Source organism: Pholis gunnellus (genome assembly GCF_910591455.1).
Source record: "Pholis gunnellus genome assembly, chromosome: 17".
NCBI lineage: Eukaryota > Metazoa > Chordata > Actinopteri > Perciformes > Pholidae > Pholis > Pholis gunnellus.
Window position 1 is genome coordinate 8,750,683 of NC_136544.1, and position 18,445 is coordinate 8,769,127.

Sequence of the window (18,445 nt, forward strand, 5' to 3'; positions counted from 1 at the left end):
TAAATTATACAATCAATACATAAATCTAATTAACAAATGAACAAGCAAAGAAAAAAAACAATGTGGGGCTAAACTGTACTATCGGGGAAGTTAGTGTAGAGTAATGCATAAAAAGAGGAAATTGTCATGTAGGCAAATTATGAATAAACCACGACTGCACACAAACCAAATCAAATCTACCTACTCACAGTAAGCTAAGGTGACTTAAACCACATACGGGATGGCTACTTGACCACTTGGTCTCCCCTTCAGCACAGCACATAGCCCCACAAGAAAAATAAAACTGAAAATGGCCCATTCAAGTGATTAGTTAAAAGCACACTACAATCTAATACAGGGGTGTCAAACTCATGTTCACTCTGGGCCACATCAGCATCATGGTCGCCGTCAAAGGGCCGGTTGTAAATGTAAGAATGTGTAAACTGTCTCTGCATTTGATTATTGTTTATTCAAGTGTTAAAATATTGTACATGCAGTTATATAAATGTAAAAATATATTTACGCACATTTCTGTTATTATAACTTAAATCCTTTTAATTTAGGGTTAAGAAACCCACATTACTCTATCAAACCTTTAAAGAAAATAGCAAAGACAAATATATCAAACACAAGTTATTACAATAACTTTGTTCAAAGCTTAAAATCCTTTCAAGGGTGCGTTTGCCTTATATAGCCTTATATTTGTTGCATTTTGATTTTAGTGCAAATGTCTTTGCTGCTTATGGGCCAACTACAGCATTCACTATAAGTCCAAGCATCCACCTTGGTTGGACACATGTCATCAGCCAAAAAAGATCTTTCCATTCATTCAAAATGATATGAAAGACTTCATGAGCGACTTGGCTACAAACAAGGCACTTTGCTCCAGCCCTTCAGCTTCCCCGGGGTCTGGGAACTACTTTTGACCTGATGGACAATCTCCCAGGTGAAGCCTGAGAACCCCCTGACTGTGCAGCTGCAACAAGAGGTCAAACTCAGCCGGCATGGCATGGAATTTCTTTTTAGTTTGTCTGTATTCGTAGTAGTGGTTAGTCAGGGCGAGGAGTCAATGTGGGTGATTACTGAAGGGCCAGAACCCAAACAGATGCACATTGGGACAGTGTTCCAGCGCCAGGCTAGCCATGCCAGTGCTGGGCCTTGGTGCTCGAAGACTTTGGGAGCACCAGACGTTGGCCAGACTCTGGAGTTACTTAGGGTTGAAAAAGACGCGCCGACATAACATATTTAGCTTTGGCACAGTGGTGGAATGTAGACATTGTGCTCAGATCTTAACTGAGTTACTTACACAGGAGGAATCAAAAATGCCAAAGATAAAAACTCTTGAGTGCGAGAGGGAGTGCGGGAACAGAAGGTGAGGGATTTTGAGGGCTGAAGTACGCAAGAGCTTTGGTAAGTTAACTAAGACGTCTGGGGAAAAGCTTTTGAATTCCACTTCAGCCACTAATTACATGCAAATAACATTTCCTGATAAAGAATTGTACGCTTTAACTTCATTTTCCCTCTCAACTCGTGCTGTTCATGAAAAAAAACAAAAAATAATCACAAACATGCGTTCTAAAACTGGTTCTCTCGTTTGGTCATCTACTGCTTGTACAATATTTCTCTGGATGAGAAAGATCACTGTTAAGACTATGAAAGGCAGAAGTATGAAAGGCAGAAGTTTCCTCAAACACAAGGCCCAACCAAGTCTTAGATTAGAAAGCTTTATTAATCCCCAGAAGGGAAACTCATTTCCCACCATATCAACTCATAGAGACAACAAACAATGTACATAGTTGTCACAGTACACAAACAGAAAACACCCCCTCCACACTCCAGCTGGAACATCTGTAGTAATAAATGCTGCTTTAGATTTACTGCAAGACTAAAATGTTTACAGTCTTATGATTGTTGCATTTTGGTTTTAGTGCAAATGGCTGCTGATGGGCCAACTCAGCATTCACTGTAAATCCATCTTGCTTGGATACACTTAATCCATGTCATCAAACAGTGGTGGACTCTGAAAAAAGGGCACCAGCTGCATAAGAGTGTGGAGAAAGATTTCAAGCATGTAGGGCAGCCCTAGAGGAAACTTTACAACATGTTCTTCTTTTAGCCAAAAGAGATCTGGCAATTCGTTCAAAAGTAGATGAAAGACTGGGATACAAACAAGGCACTTTGCTCCTGTCCTGTCAGCTGCCCCTGGGTCTGGGAATTACTTTTCACCTGGTCGACAATCTCCCAGGTGAAGCCTGAGCACCCCCTGACTGTGCAGCCGCAACAAGATGTCAAACTCAGTCGGCATGGAGTGAACCGCTAAGGGTTTTATGTCATCGAAGTAGTGGTTAGTCAAGGCATAGAGTCCATAGGGGTGATTACTGAAGGGCCAGAACCCATACAGATGCACATTGGCACAATGTTCCAGTGCCAGGCTAGCCATGAATAGGCCGGAGCTGGGCCGGTGTGCTCGTAGGCCTTGGGAGCGCCAGAAGAGGGTCAGATTTCGGAGGTACTCAGGGTTGAGGAAGACAGGCAGGATGGGGCTTTCAAAGTCCTCAATGCTGTAGATGACCCGCATGCACACAGTGCTGTAGTTGGGAAGGAGCAGCAGGGAGTTGCCATAGCTACGTAGATTCTCCACAAATGGACGGCGACGCCCCGTCAGAGACCCATACCTGAAAATAAACAGCAGATGTCAAGCAACATGACAAGAGGGAACATTTAAGGGTCAGTGATTCAATCTTTCGCTCACTTATTTGAGAAGATGCTTGGATTTGCTGTCACAAGGTCAGTCTTGATGCCCACATCCTTCCTATAGCCTTCGTCCAAGGGAGGTAGGTTGCACCTGAACAACAAAGCAACAAAGAAGATGTAGGGATTGTTATATAGAATATCCACAGAGGTGAGTTTAATTCTGTTGATTAAGATTGTTCACTACACGGGACACCTTTCTCACCTGATAACAAACTGAGCTGAATCGATCATCTTTCCACAGCTGCTGTTGGTCAGGATCCCACCGCTCCCAACAACAGCACATGTGTCAAATTTTTTGTTTGGCAACGGATGCTCCTGGAATCAGCACCAATGGGAAATGTACAACTGAGCTGATTGCTGATTTTAGAAAAAAAGAGTCAAAGACACACACACCCCTGTCTACATCAATGGATCTGAGGCGGAGCAAGCTCCTGGGAATCAGTATCATAAACAACCTGACAGTCATCTAGTAAATGGCTGTTTTTCTTCCTCATTAACAAAACTTAAAAAGTAAAAATACCTGTGCCAAGTTCACGCTAACATTTACAGAGGAGGTATAGAAAGTGAAAGATCAGTTAAACGTTAAATGTTTGTGACAAGAGGGGTCTGCAAAGAGCCCAATTAATATTAAATACCCACGTCAGCCACAGCCTGTTTACTCTGCTGCCTTCTGGCAAGAGGTACAGAGGTATCATGTGCCATACCACCAGACTTCAGGGCAGCTTCTTTCCTCAGGCCGTGAGAGTCTTTAATTCATCCTCCACCATATCATATATACATTTATTTTTTGTGTCTTCATCTTATGTTTAAAATGGGACTGAAAACTACATTTACTTGCACAACCCTATTGTACAATGAAAATAAATTAACCTTAGGTCGGACTGGTCTACTTTCTGTTCCCAGAGTCAGAACTAAACATGGAGAAGCAGCGTTCAGTTTTTCTGCTCCACATATCTGGACCAAAGTCCCAGAAAGCTGCAGGTCTGCTGAGACCCTCAGCTCCTTTAAATTAAGATTGAAGACTTTTCTGTTTGCTGCTGCCTTTAATTGAACCAGATTCAAGGCTATTACTCAATTTCCTGCATTTCTGCATTTTATACTGTATTTTATTTCTTACACTGCTTTTTAGTGTTTTAATGACTGTTTTGTAAGGTTTTTGCAGAAACTTAAGGGCTGGACCTAAATGCAGGGAGACACAGGAAACGGAAGGTTGGATAATTGTGGGTTTAATTATAACAAAAAAAGTATTCAACACAAAAACGTGTGAATCACAAGTCCATGAAAATAAAACATCCAAAGAATCAGGGAACACGGCAAAGGGGAGCAGACACGAAACGTACCAGGAGGAAATGGCAGGCAGACGACAGACAGACCAGGTTATACCAGAGACGAACGAACAAGAGCCAAGGGACACACAGGGTTTAAATACACAGGGAAGGTGCAGGTGATTAGACACAGCAGGTTTCAAATAAGGGTGGAGCAGACAATGACGAGAGGAACAGACGGGGGCAGAAAGTCAAGTGAAGCACACTGAGGAGGTGCAGGTGATTGAACGCAGCAGTGTCTAATTAGGGAAGGGCAGACCATCACAGGGGTAAGACATGAATAAAGTGCAAGTCACATGGAACATCTCAATAAAACAGAATAAATAACTAAATCCAAACATAAATCGTGACATGTTTTTAATGTTTCAATGAATGTTCTTAATTTGTTTTAAATCTCCTTTTCTTTTGCCTCATGTTTTGATGCTTTTAATGGTTTTATGTGAAGCACTTTGAATTACCTTGTTATTGAAATGTGCTATACAAATAAACTTGCCTTGCCTTGTAACCTTGTGGTAAAACATTTGAGGAGCAATCAAGTCACCAAACAAGCAGCAGATGTTGTGGTAAATATTCATGAATGACAAACAGCATACCTTTGGAAAGGTGCTAAAAAGCTCCGGGGTCACATGGACTTTCTGCTTATATCCATAGTGCACATTTGTTCCCACTGGAGTGTTGGCCTGGGTAATGATAGCCTTGTCAAAACCATGCCACTTGTTTCTCAGCTGAGATCTGAGGAATCACAATGAATTTGTTACGTAACATACAAGACAGTCTGGAGTGTTGTAGAACAGAAAGCTTCATCATTTTCATAGGCAGTTTGTTTAAATGAAATGTTTCTTCTCATGTATGGATACTAATTCCATAAGAAGACCACGGTGAGCAGTCTTAAAGTCCTTCAGAAGAAGAACCTCTGTTTTACCATAACTCACATTACTTTAATGTTTTATTTAGACCATGTGGTTAAAAAAAGATATAGAGTGTACTGGCATTATTTGGAGTGGATTAAGTACTCCGTCTGACTCATATTGTGTGTTAAGATTCTATGTTAAGATATTTCAGTCCCTTTTATCAGAATTAAGCAAATTGACTCAATTGCAACTTGATAAATGTGCCGCTCTTGAGCACATCTTCATGTACAGTTTATTTAAACTACTTTTCAATCATACATCCCCGAACTGACGACCTGTATGGAGTGTTGACAATCGAGGTAAAGATGTCCATGCATGGATAATTATTTGCAATTCTGGCAACTATTTCAATTTTTGTATCTGTGTTTATTTGTAAATTTAAGAACAGAATAATTTCAAAATAAATTACCCTAATCGTTGGTAATTGTCCTCCTGCTTCTTCCAGGTTTGAGAGTAACGCTTTTTAACTTTATTGAAGACCTCCCTGTGAAAAACACACATATACAAATATACAGTCAGGTTTTTCCTGTAGCCCTGAAGCACTGACACGACATGATCTGATGAAGCGATAAACAAAACAATCCCCTAAGGAGAAGCAGTGACATGTTTGCTCGCACCTGCAGCCTTTACAGAGTTTACCGTTCCAAGGGGGTCTCTTCTTGTGAGGAGGCGATCTGTGAAGTTCCAGATTACTGTGGAGCAAACAACACCGAAACAGGACAGGTGAGTAAAATACTGATGCCAGAGGTAATACAGACATAAATCTTACTGGCTCTGAACCCCATTTGCCTTTGCTTTATGTGACCTGGTGATACTCAATGCACAAGACGCAGAATAAACTGGAATCATAGACTACTTCTCCAAAATGCAGATTTTATTGACCAGTTAAAAACATGCAGTTGATTAAAATCTTGTTTCTTGACTGACGTGCCAAAGCAATCACCTCAAGCTTTAGTCCCTCACCACTCCCAGTCCCTCATCTCTCACATTCTCATCAAATTTCAGAATCAGTTTATTGGCCAGTCTCTTGACAAAGAACATGAAATAAGAGGACGAACTGGAAAATACTTATATTTTGTCCCTTTTAACTTCAACTGCTTCAATCTTATCTTGTAAAATCCCAGCATGCCTCTTTATCTTTTGCCTCCACGAACACACATCCAGCAGTCAAAATGTATGTGTGTGTGTGTGTGTGTGTGTGTGTGTGTGTGTGTGTGTGTGTGTGTGTGTGTGTGTGTGTGTGTGTGTGTGTGTTCTATAGGTGGTTGTAAAAAGTAATTACACTCTTACTTGTTGCAGAACGTCAGCAGGCTCCCCAAAAAGAAGACCATGATCATCAAAAAGAAGAGTGACTTCAAGAGCTGTCCCTTCATGCTTCTTCACTCCTACTAACTTCACCTGCAAATTCCCTCACCTTCTGTTCCCGCACTCTCTCTCTCTCGCACTCAAGAGTTTTTGTCGTTGTCAGTAACTCAGTTAAGATCCGAGCACATCGTCTACATTCCACCACAGCGCAGCTAAAGCTCCTCCCAATCAGAGTGACTCATGATTGAGCGCTCTTTACAACCCATGGCCACTCTATGTGGCTTAGCATTATATCTTGAGACATTATATGTGACAGTCTTGTGCATTTTTAACAGTTGTAATATCAACAGACAATTTACCACACAATTGTGAACACTTTCCCTCTCTTAGAACATACACAGATTGAGTTTGTACTGGAGCAGCAGCAGTAGAAGAATGGACGTGTAGCCCAAGCACCTCTTTTTCCCCTTGAAAGACGCAGAATAAGAATAAAAAACATTTGAAGAACAATAGGTCCTACACTCTGACTACGTCGGTGTTCGGGCCCTAATAATAATAATTATTATTATAATTCCTACTGTTTCAATAGGGACCTCGTGGCCCGACGTTGTCGGTGCTCGGGCCCTATTGAAACCGATAGTGAACAGTCTCTGTATACATATACAGTATATATGCGTATATATATGCCAATTGTGACCCGGTGATCCTAAATGCACAAGACCCAGAATAAACTGGAGCCAGAGACTACGATACAAAAAACGTAGATTTTATTGAGAATGCATGGAATAGAAGACTTGTCTCCACTCAACAAGTGAGTTTCAATAGAGGGCCAAAATGCAGATCATATTAAAGGAGGGATGGAGTAAATTATACAATCAATACATAAATCTAATTAACAAATGAACAAGCAAAGAAAAAAAACAATGTGGGGCTAAACTGTACTATCGGGGAAGTTAGTGTAGAGTAATGCATAAAAAGAGGAAATTGTCATGTAGGCAAATTATGAATAAACCACGACTGCACACAAACCAAATCAAATCTACCGACTCACAGTAAGCTAAGGTGACTTAAACCACATACGGGATGGCTACTTGACCACTTGGTCTCCCCTTCAGCACAGCACATAGCCCCACTAGAAAAATAAAACTGAAAATGGCCCATTCAAGTGATTAGTTAAAAGCACACTACAATCTAATACAGGGGTGTCAAACTCATGTTCACTCTGGGCCACATCAGCATCATGGTCGCCGTCAAAGGGCCGGTTGTAAATGTAAGAATGTGTAAACTGTCTCTGCATTTGATTATTGTTTATTCAAGTGTTAAAATATTGTACATGCAGTTATATAAATGTAAAAATATATTTACGCACATTTCTGTTATTATAACTTAAATCCTTTTAATTTAGGGTTAAGAAACCCACATTACTCTATCAAACCTTTAAAGAAAATAGCAAAGACAAATATATCAAACACAAGTTATTACAATAACTTTGTTCAAAGCTTAAAATCCTTTCAAGGGTGCGTTTGCACAATCCCACGTGAAGTATTTCATCTGTTGTAAAGCCATGTTTAAAATAGTCTTCAATGTACTCACAACACATTTCCATGTCAAACAGGCTAACCAGCCAAAGAGCTGCTTCTATGACTGTTGTGTTTAAGTATCTCATAATAACTATGACTTTCTATCTCATAACTATGACATTCTATCTCATAATTATCACGTTCTATCTCATGATTTCGACTGTGGGGATATTTCTATTATCAAGTCTAGCTTTTAATTATTATTATTATTATTATTTTTTATTCATTTATCATTCATTTTTTTGCTGGCGGATTCGCGGGCCACATAAAATGACGTGCGGGCCAGATTTAGCCCGCGGGCTTTCAGTTTGAAACCCCTGATCTAATAAGTCTGGGCAAAATAGTGGTTGGCTCCTCTAGTGTATTTGTTTAAGAACTTGCTATACTGGAACATAGAATCCTCCAAACATGCAGCTGACTGGAATCTTGTTTTAGTTGTTTGTCAAGTATTAGCCCCTTACCAAACGAAGGTGTGCCTCAGCTGCTCTCTGTCGTGTGTCTTTGTTTTGGAAGAAAGGCCAAGGTCAGATTTCCACACCCGTTTTTCAGACTCTGCTCTTTTGCCTAGATCTTACTGCTCGACTGCCTGTTTCCTACCTTCCCAAATTTATATCAGATTTCAGAATCAGTTCATTGGCCAATTCGTGTGTCTTGACAAAGAACATGAAATAAGGGGACAAACTGCAAAATACATATATTTTGTCCCTTATAACTTCAACTCCACTCTTTTCTTGTGGTGTTGTAAAACCCCAGCATGCCTCTTTATCTTTTGCCTCCACTAACACATCCAGCACTCAAAATGTGTGTGTGTGTGTGTGTGGGTGTCTACAGCCTTATATTTGTTGCATTTTGATTTTAGTGCAAATGTCTTTGCTGCTTATGGGCCAACTACAGCATTCACTATAAGTCCAAGCATCCACCTTGGTTGGACACATGTCATCAGCCAAAAAAGATCTGTCCATTCATTCAAAATGATATGAAAGACTTCATGAGCGACTTGGCTACAAACAAGGCACTTTGCTCCAGCCCTTCAGCTTCCCCGGGGTCTGGGAACTACTTTTGACCTGATGGACAATCTCCCAGGTGAAGCCTGAGAACCCCCTGACTGTGCAGCTGCAACAAGAGGTCAAACTCAGCCGGCATGGCATGGAATTTCTTTTTAGTTTGTCTGTATTCGTAGTAGTGGTTAGTCAGGGCGAGGAGTCAATGTGGGTGATTACTGAAGGGCCATCATTTCAACTTTCTATCACATCATTTTGATTATGGGGATATTTCTATTATCAAGTCTAACTTTTAATTATAATTATTATTATTTCTTTTTTTTTTTGCTGGCGGATTCGCGGGCCACATAAAATGACGTGCGGGCCAGATTCGACCCGCGGGCCTTGAGTTTGAAACCCCTGAGCTAATAAGTCTGGGCAAAACAGTAGTTGGCTCCTCTAGTGTATTTGCTTGAGAACTTGCTATACTGTAACATAGAATCCTCCACCAGTTAAAACATGCAGTTGACTGGAATCTAGTTTTAGTTGTTTGTCAAGTATTGGCCCATTACCAAACGAAGGTGTGCCTGCCTCCGTTTTTTAGACTCTGCTCTTTTGACTAGATCTTACTGCTCGACTGCCTGTTTCCACCTTCCCAAATCTATATCAGATTTCAGAATCAGTTTATTGTTGAGTTTTACAACTGTTGAAAATGCACAAGACTGTCACATATAATGTCTCAAGATATAATGCTAAGCCACATAGAGTGGCCATGGGTTGTAAAGAGCGCTCAATCAGGAGTCACTCTGATTGGGAGGAGCTTTAGCTGCGCTGTGGTGGAAAGTAGACGATGTGCTCGGATCTTAACTGAGTTACTTACAACGACAAAAACTCTTGAGTGCGAGAGAGAGAGTGCGGGAACAGAAGGTGAGGGAATTTGCAGGTGAAGTTAGTAGGAGTGAAGAAGCATGAAGGGACAGCTCTTGAAGTCACTCTTCTTTTTGATGATCATGGTCTTCTTTTTGGGGAGCCTGCTGATGTTCTGCGACAAGTAAGAGTGTAATTTATGGAGCTAAATCCAGGTCAAAAGTTGTGTTCATTTGAAAAGAAAATTTGAACCTGAAAGTTCAAGTTGTGGTCTTGAAGAAATGTTGACAGTGTGGCTTCTACAGCCCGAAGACGTCGCAATATACATACACGCTGATGTTACCGGTAGTGTCGTTCAGGTTCAATTGAGATAGCGCTGCTCTCTTTTCTGCATTTTAGATTCATAGCCTACTCTTGGATTGAATCTTGTATTCGTGATGGACAGTCCCCAAATGGCTCCCGTCATTTCTGTACTGGACATATACATCTTTGTTTGAGAAGCCTTTGGAAATGATGGGAGCGTCATTCTGAGCTTCATGTTAAGATACAGTTACTCTATGTGGCTTTTATTTTGAAAGGGTGGGACTGGGTGGGTGAGAGAGGGGGAGAGGAGACATATTCATAATGTTTGTGACACAAACACAGAGGTTATTAAATGGCAGGCTTCATCACAAGTATTCCAGTTAGGATTCACTCTGTGGGGTTTATTTTGAAATGGGGGGGGGGGGGGGGGGGGGGTCCAATGACTGTATGATAGAGAAAGACACGGAGAGACAGAAATATAGAGAGAGAGTAGAGAGAGACAGAGTGAGTGAGTGAGACAGGCATACAGACAGTTATTTGTACTGAGTGAGTGAGACAGGCAGGCAGACAGACAGACGGTCTAACAATGGCTTTGACTGAATATATGAAGGCAAATCACTGTCAAAATCCGAGAGCGCAAATGAGATCCATGCGCGCGCGAAAATCAAACAGCGTATTTTACTTAGACGAGCGCTTTTACATCACTCCGCTCTCGCGGGAGCAAAATTCACTCTCGCAACTTTAACTTGCTCGCTCGTGAGTCTTTTTCCTGCTCGCTCTCGAGTAGTTTTTATTTTTGACAGTAAGGTTTAAGCTTCGCGAGCAACTTTTGCGCAACATAACGAACCATCTCACTGCGCTAAACCTCCAGCTTCAGGGACGGGGACGTGTGATCACAGACATGTGTGATGCAGTAAAAGTCTCCAGTCTGTTCTCGGCTGCGCATTTTGCTGATAAACGGGAGCACTTAGCACAGAGTTCACTCGGTGATTTGCCGACTCTCTGTGATTGAGTTTGACACCATGGCATAGATGCTGTATTATGCTAAAATGTGTCATTTTGTAACGTTTTTGGTTGTTGGTGTGCCGCGGGATCTTTTTAATGTAAAAAGTGTGCCGCGGCTCAGAAAAGGTTGAAAAACACTGGTATAGACAACAAGGCCAGCAATGCCTTTAATCTGTTATCCATGTTGAATTAACTACTGGTAGTTGATCAATAGTCAAGGCTGTTGTTTGTTTTCTTCCGGCGGTGTGAAGAATCAGGGAAGGACACGCCATGACTGCTAAGACCCAATCGAGTAGCGAACTTTAGTGTCTATGTCATCGTTTTCGAAGGTCCCCGGTTTCCCTGTCCACACTATGACTCAACCCAGACATAGACATCAGACAATATCAGTCATCCCCCCTGAAAGCACAAGAAGCTTATCAATAATCCGGCGCACTTTAAATACAGAGTTTCGGTAGCCGTGCATACATTTAGGTAATGCAACCAAATGCGAAAGCCCGTGTTATGTTTGTCCATTCTGGGCTGCTGTAGAAAAAATGGCGGTGCAACATGGCGGACTTCGTGGAAAAGGACCCGCTCCCAAAGTAGATATAAATGGCGTTTTCTAAGCTAAATAAAATATAACTATTCTTACTTTTCAGGTCATTACACACTAATGAAAACATAGTTAAGCATATTATATTCCATTTCTGCCAGTTTCGACCTAAATGTTACACAATGTTCCTTTAAGCATTATTCCACGAGCATGAACTTGTAGTGCTGAGAAGACTTAACTGACACAAGGCTTGTTAATAGAAAAGGAACACTAAAGCTGGTTAAGTTGTTGCTGGATGCAGGAAGCATTTGCATCTGCTATCTATACCCAATAAAGAATCCCCATTACCTAAGAAGATACCACCAGGGAGCAATCAACTACAAGGCAGATGAGACAGCAGTGGATTGCTGAGCAACCTATTCAAGAGCTTGAGAAAGAGGGCTGCAGTAAACTACTTCTCACTACCTGTCTTCCATCACACCTCCATGTGAAGCCTTTCACCAGTCAATACCATTGCAAGTGAGGTGGACAGTGATGACAAATTAAGGGCCCAAAAAATACTTTAAAATGTTTCAGAGGCCAAAGATAAAAAGGTGAGGGAGGTGAAGTTAGCATGAGAGGAGATGCATGAGGGGACAGCTCTTCTCTTTGTTCACTCTCTTATTTTTGGGGAACCTGCTGAACTGGTACATGTTCAACAATACAAGTGTATTTACCTTTCCCAACCACCTGTAGAAAACACACAGACACACTGTCTAACACACACACACACATACATTTTGACTGCTGGATGTGTGTTTGTGGAGGCAAAAGATAAAGAGGCATGCTGAGGTTTTACAAGAAAAGAGTGAAGCAGTTGAAGTTATAAGGGACAAAATATTATAAATTATTATAAAAATATAAAGTATTTTGCAGTCCGTCCTCTTATTTCATGTTCTTTGTCAAGAGAAACGAATTGGCCAATAAACTGATTCTGAAATCTGATGAGAATGTGAGAGATGACGGACTGGGAGTGGTGAGGGACTAAAGCTTGGGGTGATTGCTTTGGCACGTCAATCAAGAAACAAGATTTGAATCAGCTGCATGTACTTAGCTGCATGACATTGTCAATAAAATCTTTATTTTGGTGTAGTAGTCTATGGTTCCAGTTTATGCGTCTTGTGCATTGAGTCACATAAAGCAAAGGCAAATGGGGTTGAGAGCCAGTAAGATTTATGTCTGTATTACCTCTGGCATCAGTATCTTACTCACCTGTCCTGTTTCGGTGTTGTTTGCTCCACAGTAATCTGGAACTTCAGAGATCGCCTCCTCACAAGAAGAGACCCCCTTGGAACGGTAAACTCTGTAAAGGCTGCAGGTGCGAGCAAACATGTCACTGCTTGACGTGTCAGTGCTTCAGGGCTACAGGAAAAACCTGACTGTATATTTGTATATGTGTGTTTTTCACAGGGAGGTCTTTAATAAAGTTAAAGAGCGTTACTCTCGAACCTGGAAGAAGCAGGAGGACCATTACCAACGATTAGGGTAATTTATTTTGAAATGATTCTATTCTTAAATTTACGAACGAACACAGATACAAAAAACGAAATAGTTGCCAGAATTACAAATAATTATCCATGCATGGACATCTTTACCTCGATTGTCAACACTCCATACAGGTCGTCAGTTCGGGGCTGTACAATCAGTATGATTGAAAAGTAGTTCAAATAAACTGTACATGAAGATGTGCTCAAGAGCGGCACATTAATCAAGTTGCAATTTAGTCAATTTGCTTAATTCTGATAAAAGGGACCCACAAATCTTAACATAGACTCTTAACACACAATATGAGTCAGATGGAGTACTTAATCCACTCCAAATAATGCCAGTACACTCTATATCTTTTGTGAACCACATGGTCTAACTAAAACATTAAAGTAATGTGAGTTATGGTAAAACAGAGGTTCTTCATCTGAAGGACTTTAAGACTGCTCACCGTGGTCTTCTTATGGAATTAGTATCCATACATGAGAAGAAACATTTAATTTAAACAAACTGCCTATGAAAATTATGAAGCTTTCTGTTCTACAACACTCCAGACTGTCTTGTATGTTACGTAACAAATTCATTGTGGTTCCTCAGATCTCAGCTGAGAAACGAGTGCCATGGTTTTGACAAGGCTATCATTACCCAGGCCAACACTCCAGTGGGAGCAAATATTGTGTACGACGCAGAAAGAAGGACCCTCAAGGTGACCCCGGAGCTTTTTAGCACCTTTCCAAAGGTATGTTGTTTGTCATTCATGAATATTTACCACAACATCTGCTGCTTGTTTAGTGACTTGATTGCTCCTCAAATGTTTTACCACAAGGTTACAAGGTTCATTTATTGTCATACAGGGTTGCGCAACAAAATGTGGTTTTCAGTCCCATTTTGCTGCATAAAAAAAAAACGCACAAAAAATGTATTTATGATATGGTGGAGGATGAATTTAGGACTCTCACGGCCTGAGGAAAGAAGCTGCCCTGAAGTCTGGTGGTATGGCACCTGATACCTCTGTATCTCTTGCCAGAAGGCAGCAGAGTAAACGGGCTGTGGCTGACGTGGGTATTTAATATTAATTGGGCTCTTTGCTGACCCCTCTTGTCACCAACTTCACTTTCACTGATCTTTCACTTTCTATACCTCCTCTGTAAATGTTAGCGTGACCTTGGCACAGGTATTTTTACTTTTTAAGTTTTGTTAATGAGGAAGAAATACAGCCATTTACTAGATGACTGTGTCAGGTTGTTTATGATACTGATTCCCAGGAGCTTGCTCCGCCTCAGATCCATTGATGTAGACAGGGGTGTGTGTCTTTGACTCTTTTTTTCTAAAATCAGCAATCAGCTCAGTTGTACATTTCCCATTGGTGCTGATTCCAGGAGCATCCGTTGCCAAACAAAAAATGGGACACATGTGCTGTTGTTGGGAACGGTGGGATCCTGACCAACAGCAGCTGTGGAAAGATGATTGATTCAGCTCAGTTTGTTATGAGGTGAGAAAGATGTCCTGTGTAGTGGACAATCTTAATCAACAGAATTAAACTCATCTCTGTGGATATTCTATATAACAATCCCTACATCTTCTTTGTTGCTTTGTTGTTCAGGTGCAACCTACCTCCCTTGGACGAAGGCTATAGGAAGGATGTGGGCATCAAGACTGACCTTGTGACCGCAAATCCAAGCATCTTCTCAAATAAGTGAGCGAAAAGATGAATCACTGCCCCTTTAAATGTTCCCTCTTGTCATGTTGCTTGACATCTGCTGTTCATTTTCAGGTATGGGTCTCTGACGCGGCGTCGCCGTCCGTTTGTGGAGAATCTACGTAGCTATGGCAACTCCCTGCTGCTTCTTCCCGCCTTCTCCTTCGGTTTCTCCACTCCATTGTGCATGCGGGCCATCTACAGCATTGACGACTTTGAAAGCCCCATCCGGCCCGTCTTCCTCAACCCTAAGTACCTCCAAAGTCTGAACCTCTTCTGGCGCTCCCAAGGCCTACGAGCACACCGGCCCAGCACCGGCCTATTCATGGCTAGCCTGGCACTGGAACATTGTACCAATGTGCATCTGTATGGGTTCTGGCCCTTCAGTAATCACCCCTATGGACTCTATGCCTTGACTAACCACTACTACGATGACGTGAAAGCTTCTTCATTTCACGCCATGCCGACTGAGTTTGACATCTTGTTGCAGCTGCACAGTCAGGGGGTGCTCAGGCTTCACCTGGGAGATTGTCGACCAGGTGAATAGGAATTCCCAGACCCAGGGGCAGCTGACGGGACAGGAGCAAAGTGCCTTGTTTGTATCCCAGTCTGTCATGTACTTTTGAATGAATTGCCAGATCTCTTTTGGCTAAAAGAAGAAAATATTATTAAGTTCCCTCTAGGTCTACCTTACATGCTTGAAATCTTTCTCCACACTCTTACGCAGACTCTTTTCAGAGTCCACCGCTGTTTGATCACATGGATGCAACAATCAATAAGTGTGTTGAGTGTGGAGGGGGTTATTTTGATTTGAATGGGAATCCTTTGTGAGACATTTTTTGGGGTTTACACTGTAGTGCCTTGTGTTAATGCAGCGATACCCAGAGGTATCATGTGCCATACCACCAGACTTCAGGGCATCTTCTTTCCTCAGGCTGTGAGAGTCCCAAATCCATCCTCCACCATATCAGAGATGTATATTTTTTGTCTGTGTATGTTTCTTATTTAGAAAAATGGGACTGAAAACGACATTTTTTTTGCGCAACCCTATTGAACAATGACAATAAATGAACATTGTAACCTTTGTTGTAAAACATTTGAGGGCCAATCAAGTCACCAAAAAAGCAACAGATGTTGTGGTAAATATTCAACCTTTGAATTGGTGCTGAAAATCTCCAGGGTCACCTCGAAGGTTCTCCTATTTTCATAGTGCACAAGCTTTGCTCCCACTGGAGTGTTGGCCTGGGTAATGATAGCCTTGTCAAAACCATGGCACTCGTATCTCAGCTGAGATCTGAGGAATCACAATTAATTTGTTACGTAACATACAAGACAGTCTGGAGTGTTGTAGAACAGAAAGCTTCATCATTTTCATAGGCAGTTTGTTTAAATTAAATGTTTCTTCTCATGTATGGATACTAATTCCATAAGAAGACCACGGTGAGCAGTCTTAAAGTCCTTCAGAAGAAGAACCTCTGTTTTACCATAACTCACATTACTTTAATGTTTTATTTTGACCATGTGGTTAACAAATGGTGGTCAACATGTGGTCGTCCTGCTTCTTCCAGGTTTGAGAGTAAAATGCCAGTTAAAAACATGCAGCTGATTAATTAAAATCTTGTTTCTTGACTGACGTGCCAAAGCAATCACCTCAAGCTTTAGTCCCTCACCACTCCCAGTCCCTCATCTCTCACATTTTTATCAGATTTCAGAATCAGTTTATGTCTCCTGACAAAGAACATGAAATAAGAGGACAAACTGCAAAGTACACATATTTTGTCCCTTATAACTTCAACTCTTTTCTTGTCGTGTTGTAAAACCCCAGCATGCCTCTTTATCTTTTGCATCCAGTGAAACACATCCAGCACTCAAAATGTATGTATGTGTACAGTATGTGTGGGCGTGTGTTCTATAGGTGGTTGGGAATGGTAATTACACTCTTATTGTTGAACATGAGATGAGAGTGTTCAGCAGGTTCCCACAAAATAAGCGAGTGATCAAAGAGAAGAGTGACGTCAAGAGCTTTTTATTTTAAACATGGCTTTACAACAGATGAAATACTTCACGTGGGATTGTGCAAACGCACCCTTGAAAGGATTTTAAGCTTTGAATAAAGTTATTGTAATAACTTGTGTTTGATATATTTGTCTTTGCTATTTTCTTTAAAGGTTTGATAGAGTAATGTGGGTTTCTTAACCCTAAATTAAAAGGATCTAAGTTATAATAACAGAAATGTGCGTAAATTTATTTTTACATTTATATAACTGCATGTACAATATTTTAACACTTGAATAGAGAATAATCAAATGCAGAGACAGTTTACACAGTCTTACATTTACAACCGGCCCTTTGACGGCGACCATGATGCTGATGTGGCCCAGAGTGAACATGAGTTTGACACCCCTGTATTAGATTGTAGTGTGCTTTTAACTAATTTATTCATAATTTGCTTACATATTTTGTGACAATTTCCTCTTTTTACGCATTACTGTACACTAACTTCCCTGATAGTACAGTTTAGCACCACATTGTTTTTTTTCTTTGCTTGTTCATTTGGTAATTAGATTTATGTATTGATTGTATAATTTACTCCATTCCTCCTTTAAGCAGCCTAGTCGGTATAGGGTCCAACAGACAGGTAGAAGGTTTAGACCCAGAAACCACCGAAGTCAAATAGCCACGGTCGATAGGTGCAAAGCCATCTAAACATACATCAGGGTCTACAGCTGTTTCTAAGGTCACTCCACTCGAGGAAAGATCAGCACTAGTCGAGGGCAGGACATTGTTAATGCTCTCTCTAATAGTTATGATCTTATCATTAAAGAAGTTCATGAAGTCATTACTACTGAGGTCTATAGGAATACACGGCTCGACAGAGCTGTGACTCTCAGTCAGCCTGGCTACAGTGCTGAAGAGAAACCTGGGGTTGTTCTTATTTTTCTCAATTGATGATGAGTAATAGGCTGCTCTGGCATTACGGAGAGCCTTATTATATATCTTAAGAATGTCTCTCCAGACTAACCGAGATTCTTCTAAGTTAGTGGAACGCCATGTTCTTTCAAGTTTTCGCGGTTTGCTTTAATTTACGGGTTTGAGGGTTATACCATGGAGCGAACCTCCTTTGTTTTACTAACTTCTTTTTTAAAGGAGCAATAGAGTCTATTGTCCTTCTCAGTGAGCTTGTAGCACTATCAACAAGATGATCAATCTAGGTCGGACTAAAGTTTTCACAGGAGTCCTCTGTTATATTGAGGCATGGCGTTGAGTTAAATACAGACGGAATCGCTTCTTTAAACTGAGCTACGGCACCATCAGATAGACATCTAGTGTAGTAACCTTTGCTTAATGGCGTACACTCCGTTAGTAGGAATTCAAAAGTTATTAGATAATGGTCCGATAGAAGAGGATTCGGTGGAAAGACTATTAAATCTGCCATAAGTCAGAACCAGGTCGAGGGTGTGGTTAAAACAGTGAGTGGGTTTCTGTACACTCTGACAGAACCCAATCGAATCTAACAATAAGATAAAACGCAGTACTAAGGCTATTTTTCTCGACATCACTCATTCCCCTCTCTAGCTATTCTTTTTCGCTGTTTTAATGAGTTTGCGTGCTATGGCTCTCTTTCTTTTATATTCTATTAAATTGTCCACACTTTCTGAGGTTTCTAAGAGCAGTTTC

At 41.0% G+C, this 18,445-nt stretch overlaps 2 protein-coding genes across 2 annotated transcripts; one reads left to right on the forward strand and one right to left on the reverse strand.

Annotated features, from left to right (window-relative positions):
- Nucleotides 1-1,689: 1,689 nt before the first annotated feature.
- Nucleotides 1,690-6,406, reverse strand: LOC306709728 (alpha-2,8-sialyltransferase 8E-like). The gene is made up of 7 exons (XM_079177992.1): nt 6,260-6,406; nt 5,587-5,661; nt 5,379-5,453; nt 4,652-4,790; nt 2,936-3,048; nt 2,732-2,824; nt 1,690-2,654 (listed from the first exon to the last, which is right to left on the reverse strand). Exons 1-7 carry the CDS (start codon nt 6,340-6,342, stop codon nt 2,195-2,197), a joined length of 1,038 nt encoding a protein of 345 aa, XP_079034118.1. The 5' UTR covers nt 6,343-6,406; the 3' UTR covers nt 1,690-2,194.
- Nucleotides 6,407-9,726: 3,320 nt separating this feature from the next.
- On the forward strand, nt 9,727-16,941 carry LOC306709727 (alpha-2,8-sialyltransferase 8E-like). Its single transcript, XM_079177991.1, has 7 exons — nt 9,727-9,885; nt 12,827-12,901; nt 12,994-13,068; nt 13,666-13,807; nt 14,448-14,560; nt 14,672-14,764; nt 14,843-16,941. The coding sequence occupies exons 1-7, from the start codon at nt 9,803-9,805 to the stop codon at nt 15,312-15,314; spliced, it is 1,053 nt and encodes a 350-aa protein (XP_079034117.1). The 5' UTR covers nt 9,727-9,802; the 3' UTR covers nt 15,315-16,941.
- The last annotated feature ends 1,504 nt before the right edge of the window (nt 16,942-18,445 follow it).

Excerpts from the sequence above, each read along its gene's own strand:
- LOC306709728 (XM_079177992.1), bottom strand. The coding sequence starts at position 6,342 with ATGAAGGGACAGCTCTTGAAGTCACTCTTCTTTTTGATGATCATGGTC. Across the intron at positions 5,662-6,259 it reads CTGCTGACGTTCTGCAACAA|TAATCTGGAACTTCACAGAT; the intron begins GTAAGAGTGTAA and ends TTTGCTCCACAG. Across the intron at positions 5,454-5,586 it reads AAACTCTGTAAAGGCTGCAG|GGAGGTCTTCAATAAAGTTA; the intron begins GTGCGAGCAAAC and ends TGTTTTTCACAG.
- LOC306709727 (XM_079177991.1), top strand. The coding sequence starts at position 9,803 with ATGAAGGGACAGCTCTTGAAGTCACTCTTCTTTTTGATGATCATGGTC. Across the intron at positions 12,902-12,993 it reads AAACTCTGTAAAGGCTGCAG|GGAGGTCTTTAATAAAGTTA; the intron begins GTGCGAGCAAAC and ends TGTTTTTCACAG. Across the intron at positions 13,808-14,447 it reads TTTTTAGCACCTTTCCAAAG|GAGCATCCGTTGCCAAACAA; the intron begins GTATGTTGTTTG and ends TGCTGATTCCAG.